This window comes from Orcinus orca, chromosome 2 (assembly GCF_937001465.1).
Source record: "Orcinus orca chromosome 2, mOrcOrc1.1, whole genome shotgun sequence".
NCBI classification, from domain to species: Eukaryota; Metazoa; Chordata; class Mammalia; order Artiodactyla; family Delphinidae; genus Orcinus; species Orcinus orca.
Window position 1 is genome coordinate 163,754,554 of NC_064560.1, and position 14,229 is coordinate 163,768,782.

The 14,229-nt window shown below is 39.5% G+C and overlaps 1 protein-coding gene across 3 annotated transcripts in view; it reads right to left on the reverse strand.

The window, feature by feature from the left end:
- PPP2R5E (protein phosphatase 2 regulatory subunit B'epsilon) overlaps nt 1-12,495 on the reverse strand; it is a 157,025-nt gene extending 144,530 nt beyond the window's left edge. The window contains exons 1-2 of one of the 3 annotated variants that reach the window (XM_033422219.2): nt 11,829-12,495; nt 9,254-9,417 (exon numbers count right to left, since the gene is read on the reverse strand). In XM_033422219.2, coding sequence (XP_033278110.1) covers nt 9,254-9,410 — 157 coding nt within the window. In that variant the 5' untranslated portion in view covers nt 9,411-9,417; nt 11,829-12,495. The remainder of the gene's footprint in view (nt 1-9,253; nt 9,418-11,828) is intronic. The other 2 variants (XM_004262114.4, XM_012531539.3) reach the window with 2 other exon arrangements.
- Between the last annotated feature and the right edge of the window lie 1,734 nt (nt 12,496-14,229).

Here is a 14,229-nt window from a genome sequence, read left to right on the forward strand (position 1 = left end):
TTCTTCACCAGCAAAGAGAACCTGAGTTTCTCCTCCCGACTTCTTCCAGGTCCACAGCTGTTCCAGAGAAAATGCTATTTTACAGGCACTCTCAATTTTACCAATGGTAGTTCTATTCAAGCAGCTTAATTTTTCAAATGACACTGATCAAAAATTTCCAAACAACCACACTGGGGTCATGTAGTAACTTCTACCCTCAAATACCTTTTAAAGTTCTGTTTGGTATCAAAAAGAATTAAAAATTAAAAAAAAAAGAATTAAAAATCAGAAAACACATGCAGGAGAAACCTCTTGACGTGAGATCTCCCTTCTACAGAAAGGAATTATATGACAAATTCTCTCTCTCTGCTCTGAGTGAGGAAACTGACACCTACCACCCAAGGCAATGGTTGCTAGCCCTTAGGGAAACTCCTTTGAGAATCTGATGAAAGCTCTAAACCCTCTGCCCAAAAAAAATGTCAATCTGCACAGAGACACAAAAACTGCCTGGAATTTCAAGAGGGTTAAGGACACTCTGAAACCCACCCATCAACAGCAAAATAAGAGCCCTCGACAAAGAACCTTCTATGATACTCCTTAAACTGGCAAAATCCTCAATTCAGATTTTGTTTCTTTAAGGTGCAATAAATTCAAAAGCCTAGACAAAAACCTCAATAAGATAAAGAAAGAAGTTTTCTCATTCACTCTTCACATCTGGCTCCAATGTCAACTCTTTCTGGCTCAAAACAAAATGCTACAAAATTAACGAGGCTCAAAACCTGAAGAGAAGGTTCTCTCTATGAAGCAAAATGTCAAAACAAAGATGTGTTAGGGTTAGTGAATGTGCTGGGAGGGTGGGCAAGGGAAAAGGAGGTAAAAAAATTAAGTATTAAGAACATCTATGCATTTTATTTTCCAGTATCATCCTTTTTAACTTTCTATGTCTGTGTATATTCTTAACATGCATTATATATTCGTATAATAGCACATGTGTACAACATATAAACAGAAATATACATTATTTTTACTGGTAGGAGTAAGCAATCACAACAAGTTTGCAGATCCTGTCCTACTAGACTACTTCCAAAATGAGTTTACCTAACAATAATTTCTCCTGGTTAACTCTCCACAAATGGAATTTCCCTTGAAAATAATCACATTAGCCACCTTAAGTTCTTATTCCTGGAATGAGAAGTCAGTTTCAAACTAATGTTGACTAAACAGTAATGCTGAGATTGTTCCACAAGAACCAGTTCTCCTTTTTGCTTTAAAAGTCTAATTCTCACAGCTCCACATACTCCATATTTTTCTTCCTTAAGTGTAAATAATTCATGTAATGTATTAAAGAAATAATCAACTGAAACACTGGCATACATTTTACACTACACAGTTCTTCCTATAATTATAATAGTTAATATTCTTCAACTCCTACAACATCGTCAGCACTGAGCTAAATGTTACCTGCTTGATGGCACTTAATCTGACCTTACGAAGTGGGTTCCTCTCCCAGTTTTGGAGATAAAAAAACCAGTGCTTGGAAGTCACATGGCTGTGAGTGGACCTAGAATTCGAACCTACGTGTGTCTTACCCCAGAGCCTCCATTCTTACCTCAGAGAGGCCACCTGCCTCCCTCAGGTAATATGTTACAATATATTAGGTATATACTGTTATTAGGTAATAATATAATAATATTATACTGTTTAATTAATAAGTTCCTTTATGCATAATTCTACTATAATATAAAAATAAGATCCCTGTTTTGTTTTTATGAAATCTTACAATACAAAAGGTAGAAAAATATTTTTAAGTGGTAAAAGAGAATGTCATTACTGGCAAACAAACCAAAGAACTACTTTAGTTAGCCGTTTTGTAATATCTAGAAACTTTACTGTTTTTTTTCAAGCACTACAAAATCTAGTTAATATTAAGAGCTTACATTATTATAAAAGTTTTAAAGACAAGAGAAAATTTGACCATAAAACACTGCTCTGAAAGTCCATTATAATATCAGATATGCTATTCTCTCTTAAACTATATAAAGAAAGAAAGCCTGGTGATCTGATCAGCCTGTAATTCAGTCCCCAAACACCAGCAGAAAAAAGAAATTTCACTATACTTAATATCTTAACTTCTACAAAATGAAAGTGATGAATCTCCTAAGTAAAAGGAATGTCTGTCATACATAAAATCCACTCCATCCTCTCTCCACAAGATGTCACTTCTGTTTTTAACCTGAAACATGCAGAATTACCAGAGAAGAAAACCACTCTCAGCTTTTTAAGTGAACACTCAGCAATTTGATCCTTTAAAAATAAAAAGTCTTCATTAAACAAGTTTATAATTTTGTGTAGGGCTTCCCTGGTGGCGCAGTGGTTGAGAGTCCGCCTGCCGATGCAGGGGACACGGGTTCGTGCCCCGGTCCGGGAAGATCCCACATGCCGCAGAGTGGCTAGGCCCGTGAGCCATGGCTGCTGAGCCTGCGCGTCTGGAGCCTGTGCTCTGCAACAGGAGAGGCCACAACAGTGAGAGGCCCGCGTACCACAAAAAAAAAAAAAAAAAAAAAAAAAAATGTGTGTAAATTACTAGTTAAAATCTGCATGGCCTGGGTTTGGGGGGCAAAATTTAATATTTAGAAAGGAAAAATAAATGTCTATAGTGCTATTACTAATAACCTCGATGTTTTCAACTAACAATGTTCATTCATTTACTAACAAATACTTATTGAATACCAACTATGTATGAGGCACTGATCTAGCCCCTAGAGATAAGAGAAACAAGGTTTCTACACCAAAGATTATATTCTCATGGGGGAGGAAAAACAGATAACATACAAGTGAACAAAGATAAAATAATTTCAGATTATAAATATGATGCAAAAAACAACAGAGTGATAGAAACGTCAAAGGAGACTATTTTTAAAAGTGATGAAGGATGGTCCCTAAGAAGGTCCCATTTGTGCTGAAACTTGAAGAATGATACAAAGTCAAGAGAAGAAAGTTCTAAGTAGAAAAGGACCACCTCACCTTAGGAGAGGTTTCATTTGGCACCTTAACATTTTTATGCCCTGGATGGGTTATATCCTGGAGAGACCCATTTTATGATGAATTCTGTTTAAAGCTTACAATATTTATTGGTAAGTATCCAATGCATCTGCACACACATAAAGCTAACATGATACTCAGGAAAAACAATAATAATAATAATTCCCAATCTTTTGGTCTAAGCCAAAAGCTCTTAACTCTGGGGAAAGAGCAGGAATGGTAGAGCTAAATCTTTGAGAAGTTGATGAAAGCAATGAACTCTATCCTCCAAAAAAAAAAAACCAAATGCACCTACACAGAAACTTTACATATAATTTTTGGAGGTTCTTAGAAACTTGAAGCCCATCCACGATGCACACACCCTATCCCCAACGAGAAATCCATGAACTCTAAGTTAAGAACTAAGCAGTAATTATCACACTCAGATGGGACGGATATGAATGCAAGCTGCTTACCCTACTTTTAAATGATTCACGAATCAGGAACGCTTACTCTCAATTTATTTTGGCCCACATGAGACTTTGTATGGGAATTTTCTCTATGCTACAGAAACAAACTATTAGGAGATATAGATATAGATATATAAAATTCTCACCTAAAAGTGAATGAAATGCCTCTGCACTACAACTAGTATAATCTTTCGCACATGATAATAGTGTCATTTGATACTGGTTTTGCGCAAGATCTTATAATTTCTTCCCCCAAAGAAATATATTACCACATTGCTTCAAAGGCTGCAAAGCTGTATGTTAACACCTATTAACTTACAGATGTTCTTCTGGTTCAAAAGCAAAGCTTACGATTATTTTTTTAAAACCATTCACACATACGCACACACTCACACTACAATTTAGTTGCCTAAGGAATATACATCAATTACAAATGAACTTATTTACAGAACAGAGACAGACTCACGGACATAAAAGGCAAACTTATGGTTACCAAAGAGGAAGAGGGGTGGGGGGAGAGGGGATAAAGCAGGAGTTGGGGATTAGCAGACGCAAACTACTACATATAGAATAGATAAATGACAACAAGGTCCTACAAAGAATTATATTCAATATCTTGTAATAAACTATAATGGGAAAGAAAAAAAAAGAACATACATCGTTAATCTAAGGTACAAACTAGATCAATGGTTCTTAACTTTTTTGATTCAGACACCCCTTTGAGAATTTGAAAAATGCTATGGAATTTCCCACTTAAAAAATGGACAAATTCATACAAATTTGCATATAATTTCAGCCTGCTCAATGCATTTCAAATTCATTCAAGGGTTTAAGAATGCCTATACCTACAATACAAGTATATTATGACTGGCTGTTTCTGGGAAGGGGAGCTAATTAGGAAAACCGACTTGGGAGGAAGATTTTTCATTATACATCCTTTTGTATCTTTTGGAATTTGAACCATATAACTGTATTATCTATTCAAAAAACGAATAAGTCAAAAAGCACTACACTAAAAAATGTGGCAGGATACCAATGCAGAAGGTGAAAAACCGCCACGTAAAGATGCTTAAAATAACTAGTCTACTAAATTCAACACATTTGCACACTGTTTCTTCGTATTTGGGGGTTGAAAAAGGTTCATGACCTCAAAACTATGCTCTTGTTTCATAATTTTCAGAGAAATCTCCAGTTTCAACTATTTTGCTAGGAAAATACAAAAAGTCAAATAATAATTTCACATTATTCATATTGTAACTTCTGAAATCCCAGTTAAATGACAACAGTTAGTAATATATTGAATGTGGTACTGCTGCGTCTCTTGATTTTTATTATCATCCCCATTTGACAGACAAGAAAACCAAGCTTTCCAAAGCTAACTCGCTTGCCCCAGGCAACACAGCTAGTGAGCTAGCCAGGACTCTTGCAGGCAACAAAACCCGTGTACTTCCTCCCATGCGACACCACGGCATAACCTATAAGGAAGACAGTGAACACCAAAATCGAGGACATTATTTCTTAGGAGATCTTTCGCATTATAAATATAGTTTAGAGCACTAGTCCATTATAAAACTGGGAATTCTATCTGTATGCTCCTTTACACTATACAAAGCCGATAAAGATGAAAGAGACGAATTATCCCATCCAATAATTTTAAAAGCACACAAACTAGTTTTAACTTGGAATTTTTCAAGTCCTTACAAACTGTCACCCTATAAAATAAAAATGTAAGCTGAATCGTAAGCGTAGAGTTAAAAAAAATCAGAGAATTAGTGTTACAGAAATACGTTACCAATCTAAAGGTTTCAACACCAAGGGGCAAAGAGTTTCTGCTGAACAGCACCTCCAGCCATCAAAGTTTTTGGAATGTTTGATACTGACTGTCCAAACTATGAGCAAAATGCTTTAGAAACTTATGATAATTGTGAGGCTAGCAACAATCATGCCACTTTCATTATAATCCCATTTTCAAAGAGGTGGTAGCTTTCAAAAACATCTCACTCAAATCTAAACTTATATAATCGTTTAAAGTTAAAACGAGAAGGAAATACGGCGTGGGTAGAAAACATAAACCACCTAACCAGATACGACTACCCCTAGTAGTTATTATTATTATTGCTATTGTTACTAATGTGTGTGTGTCTATTTGCCTAAGTGTTTATTTTGTCTTTATTCAGCGACTTACCTAGGTAACTGTCCAAGCTTGCTTTATGTCCTGCTGTGCAGGCACCCAGAAAGCATCCAAGTCTTTACATTCTTATCAAGCACATAAGGCACTCAACCTCTACTGAATTCCCCTTATCAGGAAAATGAGTAAAAGTCCTTCAAGCTCAAAAACTTTAGGACCTTCTGAAAATATTTTCAGAAGTACTTTATGGAGAAAACTCAAATGTCTACATGTCAAGGTCTATCCTGCAATTTCACAATTGCAGGAAAAGCCAGGTCACTCTGATATATTTACACAAAACTACATGCTGGTGTTGCTGTCTACAGAAAAATAACATCATTGATACAAATTTCAAAAACCCACCTATTAGGAAAAGAGCAAAGGAGATGAAACTTTCCTTTCAGTTTGTTACAGTGCTGCAAGTGAAGAGACTTTTAAAATGCTAAGAAATAATGGCAGTCAAATAAGTCAGTCAAATATTACCATGCATATAATAAGCATTCTTATAAGGCAAACACACAAAACAAGTGATTAATGAATACCTAATTTTTGAGCTTTCAAAAATTACATATTAAAAAGATGAGCTACATAATTACTATGTTTACACAATTTCTGTTTTCAAACTCACCTAAAATTAAAGACCTTAAGGACATGTTTTTTCTTTACTCTTTAAAGCAACCCCCAAAATTCAACTACAGTTTATACTGCACCCCCAAATAAAATTATCTTAAACCTTCCAATTCAGTCAAAACAATTCTATAGAAAATTAAATCAATAACTACCCTTTGGCATGCATATATAATTTACTCTGGTTTTTCCTAAGGAAATGGTAAAAAAAAAAATTCCTTTTATGTTTTCCTTATATTTCATAAACCACCTCCTAAAGTTGTGAGAAGGCACACAAATAAAAGTCAATCCATTGTAAGGAAAACAAATGTTATTCAACAAACTCTTTACATTCACTATAATAATCAAGAACAAATACACATTTCTAAAGTCTATACATGATTGTACTTCTTTGTTATTCTACAGATATGGAAATCTAATTTATGGAATGCTTCCCGGAATATTTTCCCAGAACGTGCTTATTACACAAGAATCACTTTTAGTCTGTCTGGAATTTAAGCTTGTGGATGTATCTAGTATTATATGATCTTGTTGCTCTCCAATGCTCCTATGCTGGCAAAACATACAAGTTCACAAAAATCATATTCTTGGAGAGTAGAATTCTTGGAAATTTTACAATACTATCAGACTCCACTTAAAATATGAGAAAAGGATATACAAATGGCCAAAAAGCACATGAAAAGATACTCAATGTCACTAATCACTAGGGAAATGCAAATAAAAATCACAATGAAATACTACTTCATACACATTATGATGGCTATTATCGAAAAGAAAAAAAAGGAAAAGAAAATAACAAGTGTCTGTGAGAATGTGGAGAAATTGGAAGAAGCCTTGGGCTCTGCTGGTAGGGATGTAAAATAGTACAGCTGCTGTGGAAAACAGTATGGCAGTTCCTCAAAAAATTAAACATATGCTCCAGCAATTCTTCTGGGTATATACCCAAGTGAAAGCAGGGACTCAAAACGATATTTGTACACCCATGTTCTCATAGCAGCGTTATTCACAATCACTGAAAGGTGGAAGGAACTCATGTATCCATTGACAGATGGATAAACAATACATGGCATATATATACATACACACACACACGCACACACGATGGAATATTATTCAGCCTTAAAAAGGAAAGAAATTCTGACACATGCTACAACATGGATGAATCTTGAGGACATTATGCTAAGTGAAATAAGCCAACCACAAAAGAGACAAACATAGTAGGATTCCCCCTATAGGAGATACCTAGAGTAGTCAAATTCAGAGACAGTAGTGGTTGCAAAGAGGTTAGGGGGAGGGGTAATGGGGAGTTAGTGTTTAATGGATACAGAGTTTCAGCTGGGAAAGATGAAAAGTCTTAGAGATGAGTGGTGGTGATGGACATACAACAATGTGAATGTACCTAATGCCATGCTTAATGCACACTTAAAAATAGGTAAAATGGTCAATTTTATGTTATATATATATTACAATTTTTTTAAAATGAGATAAGAAACAACAAAATATTAAAACATGTGCCAAATTCTTCTCACGCATGCTTCTCTCACTACCCACAAAACCAACATCATGGCTCTGAGTGGTCAGTTAAGTTCTAATTTAAATGTTTACCATGGGCCCCAAGAAATTAATATAACAAAGTTTAAATTTGTTCTAACCCTAAGAAAGTTTAAACTGCTTCCTCAGAATAAAATCCGTTGCCAGATATAGATGCTAATAGCTATTACATGTCTATTTCAGATTAAATAAACTACTAAAGAATCCAATATACCTCCCAACTTTGTATTTCAAGTACAGTTACTTTTATCCCTAGCAAGTTTTTCCTTCATTTTTCTTCCAAAGCCTCATAAAGACTATTTTCATTTTTACCAGCAAAAACTTTAGTCAAAATTTTCTCCCCCCAAACTCATACGAGCTCATCTTCATTAACTGTAGATATATCATCTTTACAGTAATAGTATTCATTTCATGTTTACCAATTTCAAGTATAAACATGGAAATCTCATTTATGAATCTTCCTCCCTTAAAAAAAAATGTTCATATGGGAAAAACAGAAGTTTGAAATATCCTAGGCTACATTTTGAGGATCTTTTCTAGTCACACTCCAGTTTTTCTTTTAATACCTTCCGATTTCACAAATTGTTACAGACATAAATGTTCACTAACTAACTAGCAACCAAGTTTTTTGATTTCCTCTGAGCCAGTAAAGTGTATTGTATTGTTCATGTCCCCTTTCTCCTCACTCTTAAGTGTTCAGCAGACAAAATTCTACCTTCAACGGTAGATTCTAATAGCTCCATGCTATAAATGCTATGTTCGGATACATTTCAAACAATGCTTGTTCATAAACATAAAGCAAATAGATAAAAATTAAAAGGAACAAAAAGTACCCACATACTCAAAGGTAAAAGGTTTAATTTAGAAAAAAAAGTTCTCACATTAATTCCATAAACAATATGATCATCAAATACTTTTTCTATTTGTACTATCTGAAAACAAAAATGCATGTAATCAATTACTGACCATTTTTTCTCAATTTTAAAAAATGAATTATTTCAAACATCATTTTCTATATGTAAGTTAATGGCACCATCTCCTCTACTAGGTCTACCTCCTGTGATTAAATCTGTACAATTTGTAGTTGTCACTGCATACGATGTATACATCTAAATGTCAACAGAAGACAATAAGAAAAACACAGACCCAGACCTCATAAAGTTTCTGTGGCATTCAGTTTTTCTACTTATCAATGTGAGAGATTCTCTGATAATAAGTTTATTTTCATTTGTCCATGCCTATTTATATTAAATTGAACCCTTTAAAAGGGGGAGTGGGTGTATCACACACCAATAACTTCAACATGTCGGAAACCTCCCATCTCTTCAATTTGCAACACGGAATTTTAACAAATATGGAACTCTACAAAAACGAAAATTATATACAGATACAAAAAGATCAATTGAAAAGGAATCCGTCACCTGGTCATGAGCCTTACCTTTTAGCAGCGGCAGAGGTGTTAACTCAATAGGCTTGCCTTGAGACCTAAACTGTGAGGAACTTTGCGACCTCTTCTGTCTGGCTTTTCTGACGGACTTCCGAGAAAATCCGTCTACTTTATCCACTGATGGAGGAGTAGTTGGTGCTGAGGACATATCCCTACTGAAAAGAAAGAAGTATCATCAACACATTCCCGAGGTAGAAGCATACAAGTGAGTTACTCAAATTCTAAAATTCCCATACACAGTTTTTGAAAATGGGAGTATGTTTAAAAGAAAGCAAATAAAATCAATTAAGAGCAGTCACATGTTCAATGGGAAAACAGAAAAACTTGGTGGAAAATAGAATATAAGTACTATATAAGCAATACTGTAATGCTAATGCATTGTGCTACTCCCACTACGATATGCATGAAAGATGTTCATTTAGGGCTTCCCTGGTGGCGCAGTGGTTGAGAGTCCACTTGCCGATGCAGGGGACACGGGTTCGTGCCCCGGTCCGGGAAGATCCCACGTGCCGTGAAGCGGCTAGGCCCGTGAGCTATGGCCGCTGAGCCTGCGCGTCCGGAGCCTGTGCTCCGCAACGGGAGAGGCCACAACAGTGAGAGGCCCGCTTACCGCAAAACAAACAAACAAACAAAAAAGATGCTCATTTATACTTGAACATGTACTCATTTTCTAACTGCACAGCTCTTCTCATCTTGAGATCCAGAAGTAATTGAGGAACTATTCTACAGCTACAAAATTTCCATCCAAACATTTTCCCAAGATAGTTAATATTATGAATGGGCTCTAGAGTTGAAACTCTTATGGTACTTCAAGAATCTACACCACTGTATCACAGCCAGGTGAAATTTACAATTTCTCAACTACCAAGACATGACTTTTAATGCAATGTGCTGTGTTAGCTATGATAAACTACACCACACCACAAAGGAGGACAAGCTAGGTTACTTTAAACAGAACACATAAAAGGCATAATTAAAATCATTTCAAAGAAGTCTTCTTTTTGAATGAAGCCATCTGAAGTTACTAAAGCTTAATAAACAAAACTATGATGAAATGGTACACCAAAGTTGAAATAAAAACAAATTCACAGCCTACTTAGACAACCAAGTTGAGTTCCCTTGAAGTTCATCATCAAATATTAATTTTCATTCTATCAAACTAATGGAACTGAACAGTTATTTGGGATTTTTTTAACATTCTCAAATCATTAAAATGAAGGCTATTTCCTAAAAGTAACAAGGATTAAGCTCGGTTTCATTCACCAATTTAAACAGATGCCATCATTTCTATGGCACTGAGGCTCCATGCTCCATGGAAGATTAATGGCAGACTTGAATAGAAATAACGCACATGGGGGAAATGCTGAAATGCAATTACTCACCTGTCATTCCAATACATAACATAAGTGTTTTTTAACCTCTAAAAGAGTTAAGGAGTTTTTTCCTGAACGTGTGAGAATAAAAAGTTACCTGGATTAGCTGGATTCTGACAAAGTAAAAATAATAAAAACATAAACAAAAAACAAACAAAACCATATGATGTTGAGGTTTGGAATTTTGAAGTCCTGTTTGGTACTCTTTTTTAAAAAAGTTTTTAACAATCTAATTTAGCCTTAAATAAAATGTGATAGATAAAAAGGAATTGCAAACCATGAATGATTATAGAAGAAGTAAGATGACTTAAAAATTCATAATAACTGCATCTGCAAGAAGCCCCACATCACATTTGCATGTTGTAAATTTAGGGGCTGCTTTTCCAATCTGGTATGTGAATTATTTAGACTACATTTAACCCTCACAACACAAGATTTCCATAAATCCTGTTCCTCCTCCACTCTTTTTGTCTCTCCTTTATTCTTTATCTCCCATCTCTAAAGATGATTTACTGGTAGCAAAAACAAATTCTGTTTTAATCATTTGCCCGCGGCCCAGGATAAACGTCAAGGATCTCAACCCTAAAGCGCTGCAGAATTGAACATGCAGTAGCAGCGGGTCCGTACAAAGCCCGGGGAAACAGGTTTCGCCGTGGGCTAGGACGCCCGAAGCTTTATCATCCTCTAAGCATTGGGCACGGGGCATTTCCAAGGCACAGGATAACCCAAAGCGGGTACTGGGGTGGAGGAGAAAGACAGAGAAAAGGTTGGTCTGTAGGGATGCTCACATACTCCGTTTGCTCCCACCCACCCCACCCCACCCCGTGCCACCCCAAGCCCTGGAGAAGATAAGCTGCTACAGAATCCTTCTCACTACACCAATCCCCCTTTCCTCCCCCCCGCCCCCGTCAGTGGATAAAGGGGGACAAGAATACGCCTCCAATGCCGGAAGGTGGAGAAAAAGCGGGGTGGAGGGCAGAGTGAATGAAAGGCATCATCAGAAGCATTTGCAGGTAAATCAGACAAGTGGGACCGGCGCTCCCTCTCCCGCACCTCACCCCATCGCACCCCTCGCCGGCCCAGGCCAGGCCTTCCCCAGGCCGGTGCCCCGCAGGTTCCCCAGGAGGTAGGGTAGAAGGCAGGAAAGGAGGAAAGGAAGCAGACGAGCCGCGGTGCTGGAGGGACGAAGTTACCTTGAAGCTTCTGGAGAAGAATCCGAAGATGATCTGTGGTTTCGGAGGGGCGGGAGACGGGAGAGAGGGCCGCAGCGGGGGCGGGTGGCGGGACCGGGGCGTGCGGGGGGAGGTCCGGACAGCGGCAGGGAGCCCGGGGCGACGGCTGTCCGGCGCGGCGTCCCTCCGGTTCCGCGGCAGCGGCGCCTCTAGGCCTCACGGCCGGACCTGAACCTCAGCGCTCCGGCGGCGGCGGCGGCGGCCTCACGATCCTCCCCCGCGGGCCCGTCCCATCAAATCGGCACCGACCCCGCTGCGGCTCCGCCGGTGGCTCCTCGCTCACATTCCCGGCGGGCGGCGCCTCTGCTCGTTGCCCCGGACCCGGCGGCTGCAGCGACGACGAGGGGAGGGGGGAAGGGAGGGAGGAAGACTGGATCCGCAGAGGCAGCAGGAGGAGAAGGAAGGAGAAGAAGGAGCCGCTGGGGCTGGAGCCGCCGCTGCCAGAGCCGCCGTTCAGTGCCCGCGGTGAGTCCCCGTCAATGCCCCTTTCTCTCTCCTATTGTCAATATCACCGGGCAGCTGAGTCCATGGCACACTCGCAACCGAACCTTCTGGCCAGCAGCGCCCGCCTCCAGCGCCCACTCACTGGAGGCTTCAAACGGGAAGCGAGGCTTCATTGGCCGGCGTCCGCCTTCACTCCCTTGTCAGCATGTTCGGCTGAGACCCGATCGGGGATTGGCGGTGGGGGGGCGGAGAAACAGGAGGGTGGGAAGAGAGGAGGCCGAGGATTGGGCTGAGGCGAGACGGACCCGGATGCAACCGCGATCTCCGGCCGCGCTGCCGCCGCTTCCGCCAGGCGGTGGGGTAGGCTGAAGCGGGGGTCCGCTGCCGCCGCCAGGCCTGAGAGGAGCTCCTTAAACCCGGAGGGGTGCGCGTGACATCAGTGCGATGGGTTTCCGCGCTGTGCGGATCCTCTGGGCGGCGGTCGTCTGCAACCTGAGGATTCCAAGGGCAAGGGTCGGCTAAGGGTGGGGGCGTCCCTGGCCCTTGATTCCGCCCCTTTCAGCGGTGAGGCTAGCCCTTCTGGACTCGAGGAATCCCATTCGGACGGGAACCAGCGCCGCATAGAAAGAAAGAAAGGCAGCCTGTGCGCCGCTGCCTTTGTAGATGGGCCCCTCGCAGCCCGGGGCTGTAAAGCCCCCAGCAGTCGCTCTCCTCTCCACCTTGTGGGAGGCCTGGCACGGAAATCTGAACCCCTGGGGCCCGGCCAAGGGTTGGGTATCGCTTCGAATTCTCTCTCGCCTAGTCTCCTTTTCCCTAAACCTCTGTTTTGAATATCAGCTCTCTGGAGCTCCTGCAAGCCTGGTTGGGGCCAGTTCAGTGTAACTTGTGCAGGTGGGAACGCGGTCTCCACGCTCTGTGATCATTTATTGAGATAACCTCTTGGGCCCACCCGCTGTACAGAGCGCAGGGAAACCCAGCTTCAAACTACGGGAGCTTGGGAGCTCTTCACTGGCAAGTTGGATCCGAAAGAGTTTATGGAGAAGGCTTCACTTAACTCTAGCTAGAACAAGTGATAAAATATTTAGAGATATGTTTGCATCCTTAGTGAGTCCTAGGCCAAGTGGTGCATTTCCAGAGAATATTCTTGGACTCTTGCTCTATTTGAGTGGATTCTACGTGTGTCTTTTGAGAGGGTTTAAAAAAAAAGAAAGAAAGGAAGGAAGGAAGAAATTCTTAATGCTTAGTACAAAAAATAACGTTTATAATCCTTCAACCCAGAGACAACCACTGTTAGCATTTTGGTGTACTTCTGTCCAGTATTTTTTTTCTTTAAAATTGTGTATTCCGTTCTGTAGTTTTTCCCCTTCGCATTATATCATGTTTTCTATACAGTTAGGAAATAGAACTATATATAAATAAAACTGTAACATATATACAACTGACAATAACATAAAATATGCATTGTTATTTCTCTTGTGTTATTTAGCACTCAAGTGTTGCAAACTTCTATGCACATCCCCAGAAATGGGTCTTGAATGGGTCTTTTTTTGTGCCATTAAAATTTTTTTTAATTCCTGTTTTGAACTGAAATGGGAAACAGGAAAAGATGGTGCTCTTATATGGAAGCAGGCTTCCTCTACTGACTCCAGGTGATTGGTCACTGTATAGATAGTGTCTGTGTTTGCTCTGAAAAGTTCACCTCCCCTAGGCCTTACAAAACTGGCTAGAATACCAGTCTCCTTCCCACCTTCAAGAAACTTACATTTCCACATCTCAGTTTCCCATACCAGTCTTCGTGAAAAGTTCAGTGCCCCAGCCATGCAGAACTTGTTTGCTCAATTTCTGATTAAGGGTAAATGCAGAATTGAAACCAAGGAAGATTTTAAAGCCAACTCAATTTCCCTTGGCAACAATTGAA